Raw genomic sequence first — 15,476 nt, 5'->3', positions numbered from 1 at the left:
GGTAATAGCCGAGTGACAGCTGATTTGACAGTACTGCTGTGTGTTTTAAGCAAATACAATGTGGAACGTCCTTATACGTGTTTAAGGAGGGGTTGTAAAGGTGCTCATATCTTCGGACCTCTTCTGTTATGTTTGTTCATAATCAACAAGAATAAGCTTGTGAGACAGTCTGCAGGATATTCATAAAAAACCGTGTCATTAGTATGAACAGTTGAGACAACTTATCCCTCTTTCGTCTTCCGGGTCACGACCTGGCAGGGAGAGAGGGAGCATGCGCAAAGACGCAAAGTCCAGTTCCTTATCCAATTCACCGTTACATGCCGCAATAGTCGAACTATCAACTGGATCGGATCGAGTTATCCAGGGGTGTTAGTTGGATCGTAGTCGGACCGCACATAGTCGGACAAAGGTGTTTACATGAAACGGATAATTCGATTTCAGTCCGACTAAGCCAGTTATTCGAATCCATGTAACCACTATATCATCACCACAAGATGGCACTTTTGAGTCCCCAAATAATAGTGGTGGAAACACACACACACACACACACACACACACACACACTAGAGGATGAATAGCTGCAGGGCCTGGCAGTTGGGTTTGGGTTCAGACCAAAATGTATAAAGGATGTGTCTTCTGTGGAACTTGTCATTTTGCTCAACTATTCTTGCTTGACCTTATTGTTGGTTAACAATTTAGTTAACCATACTTGCTGTCTGCACTAGAAATGTATGTGTGAACAACTGCTGATGACATTCTTTAATATATATATGTGTGTGTGTGTGTGTGTGTGTGTGTGTGTGTGTGTGTGTGTGTGTGTGTATGTATGTGAATGTTAAAACAATCTACCCAACGATACAGCTTATAAAACAACGGGTTTTGACTTCCATGTAGAAGCTGCCCACAAGTGTAGACTAATCTGGGTATACAGACAAGCTGTAAGAATGTGTGACAGGGAAACACAAACTGAGTGCTTCAGCTTTCTTTGACTGTGTTGGTCTCAGGTCGGGTTCAGACATCAAAACAGAATGATTGTCGGGTTCGGGTCGGGCTCCGTTATTACTATCTCAGACTCGGGTCGGGTTCAGACAGAAATATGCGGCCCAAGCCACACTAACACACACACTCAAATACACACACATACACACACACACACTTTCTCTCTCTCTCTCTCTCTCTCTCTCTCTCTCTCTCTATGTCTCTATCTATCTCTCTCACACACACAAAATAGAATGGAAATATCATACAAAATAATGTGGGCACTTAGTTCATGTATGACACAACAAACAGCCGTATTCAGTTCCATCAATATTCACACATGCAGATGTGCATCCTGTCTTTAAAACAAGGACGGGTTAGAACACAGAGTATGTCACAATGCATGCATCAGCCTCCTGCATTGCGCTGCGCTGTCCCTGACTGGGCCCCATGCTGCAGCCGTGGGCACAGGAGGTGTTCGTGCCAGTGAGCAGACCAGCAACCACAGAGCCACAGAGCTACACAGCTCGACATGTTTTACACACCAGGCTGTGTGCCCAACACGCAAACTAAAAACTCTTGCTTGCCGCTTGGCGACAACTCCTTCTCTCCCCATTCTGTAAACTAATAAATTAATTAAAACATTAGCAAAACCACTCCTTATCAGTTTCTCAAGTTCAAGGTCTGCCACGTTATGAGTGAATTGTTTAAGCATTTGAAATTGAGAGACGTTAGGTTTCATTAGATGTAAAAATGGATGCAGACTAGTATACCTTATTACTTCTCTTTCAGAGCTGAACAGAAACACATTTACTCAAGGCACAGATGGGAGTCTAGTCCCTTGAATCTGTCATGCAGTCTCTCCAGAGTCAAGTTTGTTTGTTTAGAAGTCATTCTGAGGAAGCTAGGAACTATTTTAGCAACTGCAAACACATTATGAAGTCATGCAAAGAAAGGAGACGGGGAAGGAGAGAGTGATTTGTTGACGAGAATAGGCGAGAGCGAACCAAAGTTTTGTAAGATGAAGAAGATGAAGTGGAAACCACAGCCCATAGACTGCACTCAGGCCTAAAGGTGCGTGTTAATGTGTGTGAGAGAGAGAGCGAACAAGAGAAAGTGTGAGAGGGGTGGGTTCCTGTCTTATTTAGGCCATGTTCACGTCAACTTCTAAAGACAAATTCAGCCTTACTTGATTTACAAAAAAAAAATGGAAACCACAGCGCATGCAATGTGTGATGTGCTCATACAGGTTATCTAAGGACTGCGACATGTGTGTGTGTGTATGAGTGTGTTTGTGTGTGTGTGTGTGTGTGTGTGTGGTGAGTATGGGTCTGAGAGGGAGAGAAACAATTCGAGCGAAAAACGGTTGTGGAAGGGGTTGGTTGGCAGGAGAGAAAGAAAGGGGTGGGCTTTATCTTTATCTAGGTCTTTATCTAATGTGATTCATTTCAACATTCAATAATATCACTTGAACGAGCCTAAACTAGACGTAGAATTGTGATATTATAAGGACATTTAGTGAACAGCTAATCATGAGGATGAAGGAACAGCCGGCAATGAAGACCCTGTTGGCTCTCTTGCTATGGTGCATCATCTGCCCTGATGGCAATGCTGAAGGTGAGTTGAACATATCCACTGCTTAACGTTTACTATACGGTGCGTCTTGGGAGAATTTGAATAATGAATTCATTTCTCATTAAAACCAGCATTGCAGGACTTTCCCTAAACAAACTGTATGTTTGACATTTACAGTGCGTACCTTTAGCAGTTAGTTTATCTTTATTTTGTTACTTTGTATAGTATGGTAGCAAGCATAGTTGTGTGTACATGTTGTCACTGTTCCTTCCTAAATGAAAACCTTTAGGCTGATTCATTTCCAAGATATATAAATATTTTCCAAGACATATTTTGACTTTTGACAGTTGCCTGCCTCAGGCAAGCCACACGCAATCATGGTCAAATTTGAAAACCATACGGTTAAATCTCCAAATTAGTTGATATAGTTATTAACAATAAACAAATCATGAATTTATGATAAACAAATCTTAAATAACATCACATACTGTTAAAAGTTTTTTTTACATTAACTAATGAGGTATGCTGTACATCCTGAATCTCCAGGGATTATTATTCAGTTGAGTTAACGTGAACAAACGGTTAACTTAAAATAGGTATTTTATTATGTCTGTTCCGTTTCATTGATAAATGATTCCATTTCATTAATCTTAGTTAAACGTTAAAGCGTGAAATGCTAATGATGGAGTCGTTGCAATCAGGGTGAGGTCTAAGTGTTCAGAAGCACTTTACTTAAATAAAGGATCAAACACAGTAGATGCCAATTGTGAAAACTGAAAATTATCCATATGGTGGATTACAACCAAAGGAGAAAGGAAAAGTTCTCACAGACCTACATTTGTCAGCTGACAAAACAGTGAAATTCCGTGCATTAGAACATAATTGTAACTGCCAGAGAGTTTTTGTGTTTATTATTTTTGATTAACACATTTTCTTGATTATTTTAGTTTAAGCATACTGTTGAGGTAATGTACATTTGCCATTATTACTGTCATTATGTAATTGCTGAATGCAAGTGTAGGAATTGGAATGTGTTGCACTGGGGAATTGAATTGGTGGCACACATTTGACCAAGCAGGTGGCAGCCACGGCAGTCCTGTGTAGCATGCTCATACAGCATCAGCATCATTAGTGCTTTGATAGTTAATAAGTTAAAGTTTAAGGTTAAAAGAAAGCTAAGAAAATGACAACAAGTTTCACCTACTCCCTTTGGTTGTGCGGCCAATGAGGTATGTGTATATGTCATTTCAATTTATATTACGTTTAGCTATATGTTTCATTGTGTAGTGTGTAAATTCATATGTTTTATGTCTTTTTAGTTCTCACGGCAAAGCAAGACCTTATGTATGTTGTACATACAATAAATTGCCTGTCAAAAGAATTCGCAAGTTGTCATTGAACCGGGGGGAGCTACAGTGAGAACTCATCGCAAGGATTGAGTGAAGTTGCAAGGAAACTCTGCGGGAGAGAGTCTTCGGAACCTGAGAAGAAGCGTGAGTGAGGGGGAATCGTGCTAACGTGCTAGACGGTGAGGATTCGCCTGTTAGCAGTTCCAGAAGAGAACGACACCTTCTCCTCGCCTGTGAAGTTCAGCATGTTCAACCTGTTCGTCGCTACTGGTGAGAAAGAACATCGTCCTTGAAGTAGATGACCCAACGTCAACATCACCTCCAGGAACACTTCGACCGTCTCGTTGGAAAATTGATGACTCACCTAGTTACTTAGCATGAAGCTGGAGTAGCCCAACTAGCAGCGATTCATCTCGTTTGGGAGAAGACCACGCTCCATGGTTTAAGCAAGCACCCTTCAAGTTGGATCATCGTTTCATCTATCAGATAAGACTGTGCATGTACCTTTTAACATAGGCTAAGAGGTAAATGATAAACGAAGTGTATTAGCATTGTTGAGTTAAAGCCAAATAAGTGGACTTAGCCACAACTGCTAGACAAGACATTTAAGTTCGTTTGCATTGCTAGGTTTAAGTCAACAAGTGAATTAGCCTAGCAATTGCTATTTAAGTGATACTTTAAAGTGTGAAGTTTGTCATTTGCATAAGTATTGAGGTTTTGCATAGGTCTTATTCTATACTGTGAATTGATGTTCAACTCTGATTTAAGTTAAAGTAAATGGTTAAGTCATTGCCACTATAGGCATCTAAGTTTATTAAGAAAGCAAATCACTTTACATTGTCATATGGTTTATTAATGTAGCTTGTAATGCCAAGTGTAATTTATTGAAAGTGAAGTCTAATTTACAAAGTTTTCATTTAAACTTATGTTGAATTCTGTTGAGTTCATTAGTGTTAAATCTATAGATTCAAATATTGTACTTAAGAGTGTGAAGGAAGACACTTGTAATTGCAACAAATAGTTTATTTAATATAGTTTTTTCATTTAAACAAAGTCAGATAAAACACAGAATATTAAAATGGAAGAACAGCATTCAGCTTGTAATGTAGAAAGTGCAGGTCAGCAGATAGAAACCCAGGTAGGTGTTGAGACACAAGTAGCACCTGCTGATGACAAATCAGACACTGGTGATACACAACAAGAACCAAGAAAAAGTGAAAGAACCCGGAAACTTACCGATAAGGGTAAAGAGCTCCCAGAAGAGAACGTTAAGAAACTTAAAAAACAATTCATATCTTTCTATGAAAAGTGGAAGTCTCAAGCTAAAGCTGCAAAAGAGTCATTGACAGCAGATCTACCTAATGATATTTTACAAGAGCTCATAGATGGAATTACAAATTCATCCTCTGACCTTAGACGTATCTATGAAGAATTACGTCAACACATTACCCCTGATAATGACACTCGTCGAAGAACAGACACGTGCGAGTCAGTCACAAATACAATTGTGGAGTCATTAATAAATTGCATACAAGTTATGGATGAGGGTCAACACCGACAGCCTGAGGAATGGCCCCTATCTAATCGTAATGCTTTGCGGTCACATACTGACTCACGCAAATCCAAGTCAAGCTTTCGCCAATCACATTCGGACTTCCTGTCTGCAGGGAGTGTAAGGTCGAAGCGAGCAAGCCTGTGTTCTTTAAGGAAACAAGAAGCTGCTGCCGAAGTAGCGGCCACTCAAGCAGCCTTAGAAATTCATGAAGAGGAAGAGCGCCACCTACAGGAGCTTGAAGAGCTTGAGGCTGAAAACAGGGAACGAGTAGCACAGCAAGAGGCAGAAAATGCTGCCAGAAAGAAAGCTCTGCAAGTGAAACGTAGAGAGCTGGAACGCTTGGAGACAATTAAGCGACTTAATGCTGCTAAGGCACGTATGGAGGTTTATGATCAAGATTCAGACTCTGACATAAAGGAGCTGCTTCAAGCTTTTGATCCCAAGATAAAGAAACCTCCAACCCTTGCAAAGATGTCTTCGTCTCAGCATTTATCTCAAGCACAGCCTGCAAAGTCAGTCCAACCTGCAACAGATAAACATCATGAGGACACCATGCTTCTCATAAAAACTCTAGCAGAGTCCATCAGTGCAAGTCGTCTCCCCATACCAGAGCCAGTGGTGTTCAGCGGAGACCCACTAAGGTTCAGGGACTGGAAAATGTCATTTCAAACATTGATAGACAGAAAGGCAATACAAGTAAATGAGAAAATCTATTACTTGCGCAAGTATGTCGGAGGTCCAGCAAAGACAGCCATTGAGAGCTACTTCCTGTTAGGAACAGAGTCAGCTTACCATGCAGCATGGGGCATTCTTGAAGAAAGATATGGAAGCCCGTTTGTGATAGCTAAAGCCTTCAGGGACAAGCTTAACTCATGGCCAAATATAGGATCAAAGGAAAGCTGTGAACTCCGTGAATTTGCAGATTTTCTAAGAAGTTGTGAAGCTGCAACATCACAAATTAAGAGTCTAGAAATCCTTGGAGATTGTAATGAAAATCAGAAGATTCTTTCAAAGCTTCCTGATTGGCTGACGTCAAGATGGAATCGAAGAGTTGTGGAAATACAAGAAAAAACTGAAGCTTTTCCTACTTTCAGTAAGTTTGTGGAGTTTGTCACAAAGGAAGCCAAGATAGCCTGCAATCCAGTGACATCTCTGCATGCACTAAAATCAAGTGAAGGTCACACGACAAGACCTTCAAAAATCAGGAGTATTGGTGCAAAGGTGCTAGCAAGTAGCACTGGTGGGAGGGCAGATGTTACAAAATGCATCTTTTGTGAGAAGCTAGGGCATGACCTCCATGTGTGCCGGAAATTTATGGAAAGGCTGTTGCTGAACGAGTCAAGTTTATACAGACTACAAGGCTATGCTTTGGATGTTTGAAGACAGGCCACCACTCAAAGGCTTGTGAAAGCAGAAGTGTCTGTGAAACCTGTAAGAGGAAACATCCAACTTGTCTACACGAGGACCGTGTTAAAGAAAGAAAAGAAGGACAATCTAAGGATTCAAATGAACGTGGGAAATGGAAACAACCATTAAAGGAAGTGGACAAATCGAAGGAAAGTAAAGAGGTTCCAACTGAAGCAACATCTAACAAGGTTACACAAGGCGTTATGAGCACTCATACTTCTACCATCATTCCAGTGTGGCTATCCACAGTAAGTGAACCAGATTCTGAAGTATTGATTTATGCCCTTCTGGATACCCAGAGTGATACGACCTTCATGCTCCAAGAAGTAGCAGATGTTCTTAACACAGAAAAGAAACCAGTGCAACTGAAATTGTCCACAATGTCCTCAAGAAGTACAATCATACCATGTCAAAGATTGACTGGTCTGCAGGTGAGAGGGTTTTACTCTCCAAAGAAAATTTCACTCCCTGTGACCTACTCAAGAGATTTCATCCCTGCTAACAAGGCACATATTCCCACACCCAAGACTGCAAGAGCATGGTCACATTTGGAGCATATTGCAGAGAAGATTGCTCCTCAACAGACCTGCGACATTGGCCTTCTTGTAGGTTACAATTGTCCACAAGCACTCTTACCAAGAGAAGTAGTGTCTGGGGAAGATGGTCAGCCATTTGCTCAAAGAACAGACCTCGGCTGGAGCATAGTTGGCTATAGCAATCCCTGTTTTGACAATGGTGATGCTATCGGACTAAGTAATAGGATTGTTGTCAAACAAGTGACACCAAGTTCTGGTCAAAGTCTTGCAAATGAAGTACGATACATATGTCAGAGTCAAATTAAAGAGCTGGTCACACCACCAGATGTACTCAAATTGCTTGAGTCAGACTTCAATGAAAGATCAGTAGAGGACCATCACATCTCGCAAGACGACCTGAGGTTTTTGCAAATAATGGAGGATGGTATTCGACAGAAGGACGACAGTCATTATGAAATGCCTCTGCCATTCAGGGAAGACAAGCCACAATTGCCAGACAATAAGCGGTGCGCTATTCATCGTCTCAAATGCTTGGAAAAACGACTTAAGAGAGATGAACAATACTACAAGGATTATGTAGCATTCATGACAGAAACAATTAGTCGCGGAGATGCTGAAAGGGTCCCAATTGATGAGCTAAACAACCAACCCGTGTGGTACATCCCACACCATGGCGTGTATCATCCCCAGAAACCAACAAAGATTCGAGTTGTCTTCGATTTTTCAGCAAGGTTCCAAGACATGTCACTGAACGATTACTTGTTAACTGGTCCTGAACTGACCAATGCCTTAGTTGGTGTCCTCTGCCGATTTCGTATGGCTCCAATAGCTGTAATGTGCGACATTGAGCGTATGTTTCATCAGTTTCACGTCAAGGCAGAGGATCAAGACTATCTGAGGTTCCTCTGGTGGGACGAAGGTAATCTCGAGGCTCAACCTGCAGTGTACAGGATGAGGGTGCACTTGTTTGGGGCCGCATCATCACCTGGCTGTGCCAACTTTGGCTTGAAGCACATAGCAGCCCAAGGTCAAGATCGCTTCAGTGAAGCTTCCATGAAGTTCATAGAAAGAAATTTCTATGTTGATGACGGACTTACAAGTGTATCAACTGTGGATGAAGCAATACAGCTGGTCAGAGAAGCGAGGCAACTATGTTGTACTGGCAAGTTGCGGTTGCACAAGTTCATATCTAACAGTCAGCAAGTTATGGCATCAATTCCTAAGGAAGAATGTGCTGTTGGGGCCAATAACTTGGACATGGATTTGGGAGAAACACACATTGAAAGAGCCCTTGGAGTTCAATGGTGTGTTACATCAGACCATTTCCAGTTCAGAGTAATTGTCAAAGAACAGCCACTCTCTAGAAGAGGAATTTTGTCAACAGTTGCTTCTATTTATGACCCACTTGGATTTATTGCTCCATTTGTTCTTATGGGGAAGAAAGTTCTGCAACAGATGTGTCGCGAAAGAGTCGGCTGGGATGACCCACTCCCTGATGATCTACGACCACAATGGGAGTCTTGGCTTTTGGAGTTACCACATTTGGCTGACATAAGAATCCCGCGCTGCCATGTTCCACATACGTTTGGGAAGGTTCAACGGTATGAACTCCATCACTTTGCTGACGCAAGTGTAACAGGATATGGGGAATGCACTTACCTCAGGGTGACCAGTGCATCGGGTGAAGTTCATTGTTCGTTGGTCATGGGCAAGGCAAGGGTCACTCCTACAAAGATCACCACAATCCCAAAGCTTGAACTGACAGCAGCTGTTGTAGCAGTCCGAACAAGTGACTTGCTTAAGAAAGAATTGGAGATCAAGGATCTAGAGGAATACTTCTGGACAGACTCAAGAGTGGTACTTGGGTACATTAATAACGAGGCGCGACGTTTCCACGTGTTCGTGGCAAATCGCATACAGCGTATCAAGCAAAGCACAAACCCTAGGCAATGGAACCATGTGAGCTCGGAAGACAATCCAGCAGATCATGCTTCCAGAGGTCTTATGGCTAAAGAGCTAATCGCTTCCAATTGGTTTACTGGTCCAAAGTTTATATGGCAGAATAAGATTCAGAGTAGAGATGCTAAGGTGGGAGAAGTTGCCATCGACGATCCAGAGCTTCGGAAGGCCCAAGTCTTTAAGACTCAGGCCAAGGAAGAATCACTGCTAATTGACCGTATCCAAAGGTTTTCAGACTGGGGAAGAGCTGTAAAGGCTATCGCTAGGCTGAAACGATTTGCCAAGGAAATCAAAGGTTTACAGCCAAAGACCTGTAAGGCAACAAGTCTGGAAGAAAGGAAAGAAGCAGAACTTACCATCATTCGAATGGTGCAGGAATCCGCCTTTCCTGAAGAGATCCAAAGCCTGCAACAAAATGAAGAAGTTAGTACCAAAAACAAGACTAACAGATTACATAAATTAAACCCATTCTTAGACGAACATGGTGTTCTCAGGGTGGGTGGACGCTTGGAGCATGCTGCATTGCATCCAGATGTGAAACATCCAGTCATCTTGCCCAGGAAGAGCCATGTGTCGGTCTTACTTATTAAGCACTATCATGAAAAGATACAACACCAGGGTCGAGGTATGACTCTGAATGAGCTAAGATCAAATGGTGTCTGGATTGTGGGTGGCAGCAGTGCGGTGTCCTCTTACATCTATAAGTGCACAAAATGCAGAAAGTTCAGAAGATCTGTTGAGGTACAAAGAATGGCCAACCTACCTCCAGAACGCTTGGAAGCAACACCACCATTTGTTTATTGCGGAATGGATTGCTTTGGGCCGTTCTATGTCAAAGAAGGAAGGAAGGAGATGAAGCGTTATGGACTGTTACTTACCTGTATGTGCTCTCGCGCTATACACATAGAAATGCTGGATGACCTAAGTACCGATGCATTCATCAATGCTCTACGTGCCTTCATCGCAATTCGTGGTCCAGTTCGTCAGCTTAGATCGGATCAAGGCACTAACTTTGTCGGTGCAAGGCATGAGTTAACTGAAGCGTTGAAGGACATGAATCAAGAATGTGTAAAGGAGTTAGGTTGCGAGTTTGTAATGAACACCCCAGCAGCAAGCCACATGGGTGGAGTCTGGGAAAGGCAAATTAGGACAATTCGAAGCGTGTTGACATCCATTTTGGATCAGTCATCACGCAGACTTGACAGTTCATCTTTACGAACCTACCTCTACGAAGTCATGGCTATAGTTAATAGCAGGCCCTTAACTACTGAACATCTGAATGATCCATCTGGACCACAGCCCCTTACACCGAATCATATTTTGACAATGAAGTCATCAGTGATCTTCCCACCACCTGGGAAGTTTGTTAAGGAAGACCTTTACCTGCGAAAAAGATGGCGCAGAGTTCAGTACCTGACCAACGAATTCTGGTCGCGATGGAAAAGGGAATATCTGCTAAATTTGCAACAAAGGCAGAAATGGCATAAGAAATGCAGAAATGCAAAGATTGATGATGTAGTGATAGTAAAAGATGACACTGCACCACGTAACCAGTGGAAATTGGCAAGAGTTATTGACGTTTATCCTGGAGCAGATGGACATGTAAGAAAAGTGAAGTTGTTGATTGGAGATTCAACACTGGATTCAAAGGGCAAACGAACAATCAGAAAGCCACTCCACCTTGAAAGACCCATTCAGAAGACGGTGACACTGATTGAAGCAGACGGATAGTCATGCTACGTGTCTCCACCTTACCTTGGGGTAGTTCTTAGTTATAATAATAAACTAAATAGTTAAGGTTTGATAAGTTTATGAAAAGGAGAAAGAGTTTGATTTTGAAGTAGTTGAAGGAAATCAGAGGTGATTTGGTGGGAGTGTAACTGCCAGAGAGTTTTTGTGTTTATTATTTTTGATTAACACATTTTCTTGATTATTTTAGTTTAAGCATACTGTTGAGGTAATGTACATTTGCCATTATTACTGTCATTATGTAATTGCTGAATGCAAGTGTAGGAATTGGAATGTGTTGCACTGGGGAATTGAATTGGTGGCACACATTTGACCAAGCAGGTGGCAGCCACGGCAGTCCTGTGTAGCATGCTCATACAGCATCAGCATCATTAGTGCTTTGATAGTTAATAAGTTAAAGTTTAAGGTTAAAAGAAAGCTAAGAAAATGACAACAAGTTTCACCTACTCCCTTTGGTTGTGCGGCCAATGAGGTATGTGTATATGTCATTTCAATTTATATTACGTTTAGCTATATGTTTCATTGTGTAGTGTGTAAATTCATATGTTTTATGTCTTTTTAGTTCTCACGGCAAAGCAAGACCTTATGTATGTTGTACATACAATAAATTGCCTGTCAAAAGAATTCGCAAGTTGTCATTGAACCGGGGGGAGCTACAATAATCATTTGTAACCATTAATTCCCCCTTTAGACAATACATGCTTCTCAGAGGTTCGTGTCAAGAGGAATACTGTTTGGAAGGTTCTAGAGATGAGCACCCTAAAACTCAGCTGCCCTGTGAAATACTGTGACAAGCAACCTGTTATCACATGGTGCAAACTGGTGGACGTGGAGAACTGCACACCACTGGCTGAAAATCCTAATGTTAAAATATGGCAGCATGTGCCAGTCAACACTGAAGGAAATCTCACTATATCCTATATGGTGATCCAAAAGATAACAAAGTACGACAGTGGTTTATATAGATGTGGTGCTTTTGACAGCACTGCTGGACATTCAATCACTGTTAATGTCACTGGTAAGTGAAGTTTTTATGTATTTTACTGTTTTGAGTGATGTTTGCATATATTATATATCACATTTAGTTCATGTGGTGGACTACAACCAATGAGTAAAGCTGAATTTTCTAACACCACATTGCCTAGTTTGAGTGAGAAAGGAACATTTCTCACACACCTACATTTTGTCACAGTGAAATTCCGTGCAGTAGAACATAATCATTTGTAACCATTAATTCCCCCTTTAGACAATACATGCTTCCCAGTGGTTCGTGTCAGGAGGGATACTGTTTGGAAGGTTTCAGAGATGAGCACCCTAACACTCAGCTGCCCTGTGATATACTGTGAGGAGCCACCCATTATCACATGGTGCAAAATGATGGACGCAGACAACTGCACATCACTGGCTGAAAATCCTAATGTTAAAATATGGCAGCAGGTGCCAGTCAACACTGAAGGAAATCTCATTACATCCTATTTGGAGATCAAAAACATAACAAGGAGCGACGATGGTTTGTATAGATGTGGTGGTTTTGCCACCGCTGTTGGACATTCAATCATTCTTTATGTCATTGGTAAGTGAAGTTTTACAGTTTTTTGGCGTGTGCTTGCATACAGGCCTATTATATATCACATTTACTTAATTTTAAAACTGTGAACTATTGCTCTCGTCGTGTTGACCAACTGGAAAACAAAACCTTGTTGTAACTTATTGTTACTTGTTAGCACATTAGTAGTCTGTTGAAGTGTTTGTCAGAAAATCAGTTATGTTCCTTTTGTTGCCTGGACCTTGTTTGACATGTTTTCTACACTTTAAAGAAGGAAGCTGCCTACTTGGAAACCCCAGTGAAATGGTTGCTAAGGTAGCTTTGTTGTTGTCGTTGTATCCTGCTGCTCAGGTTCTCTGGTTAGGCAGTCATGTTGTTGTGTTTAGCAGTTGTGGGCTACAGACAGCGCATATTGTATTCTGAAGAAGGGCCTTTGCGAATCTTGGGTACAACATGCGTTGCGTGTTGTGGTTGAATCGAGCCAGTTGTCTGTGTTGTTGTATCCTGCTGCTCAGTATTTATGGTTGGACAGTTGTTATATTGGTTAGGTTTAGACTTAACTACAGTCACTGAGCTTGTGTTCTTTTAATAACACACCCTGTTTGCACTGCAATCGTATTAATGTACTAGGCATGCTATTATTTCACTTCATATCCTTATCAACGTATTAAAACAGCCCAAATATGTACAATAACTGACCTAAAATGTGGCTCATCTCACAATAAAAAAAGTAGTCACTTGAAGAAGGCCTTCCTATTTAAAAAAAAAAAATGGTTTACTTTTTTTACTTAGATGACCAAAAATATTTCAGTCTTGTGGTAAAATTGTTATATAGAAGGTGACTCAAGCACGGCATCTGACGTGCTCTATAATGTCCTTACCACAAGATGGCACTTTTGAGTCACTAAATAATAGTGGTGGAAACACACACACACACACACACACACACACACACACGCACACACACACACAGACACACACACACACAGTTCAGTAGCAGACGTACGGGGTGTAAATTAGCCGTACAGGAATCCGATGGTACCTGATTCAAGACTACCTTCTTTTGGTTATATGTGAGAGTGCACTTGCAAGATCTAATGTCTCCTTAAAGCCGATGATAGGGCCTTGTATGGATAGTTATAGCACGTTACATTCTCAGAATAGGAAAGTGATTTAATTAAGTCCTTTTGCAATCTGTAAATAGTAATTTATCACGCTTCCTTCTTCCTGTGTGCCTACAGTCCCCCCTGTCCTCTCCACCAGACTAGAGCATGACGGCGGTCAGCGGTTTGCTGTCTGTTCTGCCGCCCGAGGAAAACCAGAGGCCACAGTGTCCTGGGAGGAGAAGTGGGGGTCCCCTGAGCAGGTCACTGAGAGGTCAACCCACAACCACGCAGATGGAACCGTCACCGTGGAGAGCTGGCTGCTCCTGCCTGATGACATCACTGAGAGGGGTGGCCTGTTGACAGCTGTAATATTTTTCTATGCAGCTCAAGTCCTCTGCTGCAAGTCTGACGCCCCCCCATCCTCCGAGTCCAAACCGGCACAGGTAACTACCTCATGGTTTCTTTACCTTTGGCTTTACATATTCATCAATGTCTCTTAAAATACACAAGAGGAGGAGGATGAAGAAGAAGAAGAAGAAGAAGAAGAAGAATTGCTCTCAAAATGTTACACAGTATTTAACAAGATGAACAAACAGTAAACCAATAACATAAGTACAGGTTAAGTATTAAAACTAAATCGACCATATGTGGGGAAATAAAAAAATATATAGAAACAAACTAATAAATATAGAATAGAATGTAGATGAATATAAAACAACATTGATTGAACACATGACAACACACTTGTAGTTATGTAGACAAGTATATGTATGGATATTTCGCAGGTGTGTCGCAGGCATCTGCGTGCCACATCCCTCTCAAGGATCAATGAGCTTGCAATATAAAGAGAGCCGTTTTTTAATCCTTAGGCCACGTCCACACAGAACCTGAATTGCCTGAATCCAGAAACATTTTTGGATCCGGTACTTTTTTTATAGTGTCCACACGGAAACGCTGGAGCGGAGTGGTTGAATACACTGTAAAGACGTCATGGAGCATCCATATAATAAAGACAGAGGTCGAGATCCAACTAGCAATCTTCTGATCAATATTATATCAATATTAAATGCAAACAATAATATAATATAAAAACTCAAACTAAGAATTAACCCTGAATTAATATTCGGTCACACACATTTTAATGTGATGGTTTTGACAGTATGAATGAAATGCCCTCCGCCCATTGCTTGTATTTGATATTAGACCATTTGTGATTCATCTAATCATCCTAATATTGTTTAAAATTGGACAGGACAAGATACCGCAGGACCTTGTTACTGTGGTGATGTATTCCACAGCAGAGAATAACCAATCAAGAGTTCTTACAGCTGAATGATGGACTAGTCAGCCCCTGTAATGACGGTCATATTTAGTACACCTTTGAATTTTAAAGAATTTCTCTAATGAACTTCTCTGATAATACTGTTCAATTATTTTTGTTTTTGTATTTTTTCTTAAATATCATTGAAGCATTGTTAACTGTTGGTACTGTCATGGTGACCTCCATTTTGAGAAGTGTGGAATTGTCCCTGGGCCTATGGTGTTCTGATGCTATGTGCCACTGTGTAGCCTAGCGTAGTACGCTTACAGGCAGTTTATAAAGGTTACGTGTTTAGTGATAAACAACTGTAAGGGATGAGGTGGTGGCAAATAATTTGAGAATGTAAAGATGAGATTTCTCTGCCTAGTATTCTTGTACACCTGGCCATCTCAGAG

General features: G+C 41.3%; 1 protein-coding gene across 1 annotated transcript; it reads left to right on the top strand.

Annotated features, from left to right (window-relative positions):
• Nucleotides 1-2,397: 2,397 nt before the first annotated feature.
• On the top strand, nt 2,398-12,146 carry LOC116224069 (B- and T-lymphocyte attenuator-like). Its single transcript, XM_031582694.2, has 2 exons — nt 2,398-2,595; nt 11,800-12,146. The coding sequence occupies exons 1-2, from the start codon at nt 2,511-2,513 to the stop codon at nt 12,132-12,134; spliced, it is 420 nt and encodes a 139-aa protein (XP_031438554.1). The 5' UTR covers nt 2,398-2,510; the 3' UTR covers nt 12,135-12,146.
• The last annotated feature ends 3,330 nt before the right edge of the window (nt 12,147-15,476 follow it).

The sequence above is a fragment of the Clupea harengus genome, chromosome 2 (assembly GCF_900700415.2).
Source record: "Clupea harengus chromosome 2, Ch_v2.0.2, whole genome shotgun sequence".
In the NCBI taxonomy this organism is placed as follows: Eukaryota; Metazoa; Chordata; class Actinopteri; order Clupeiformes; family Clupeidae; genus Clupea; species Clupea harengus.
This window is presented reverse-complemented; position numbering and strand designations above follow the sequence as displayed.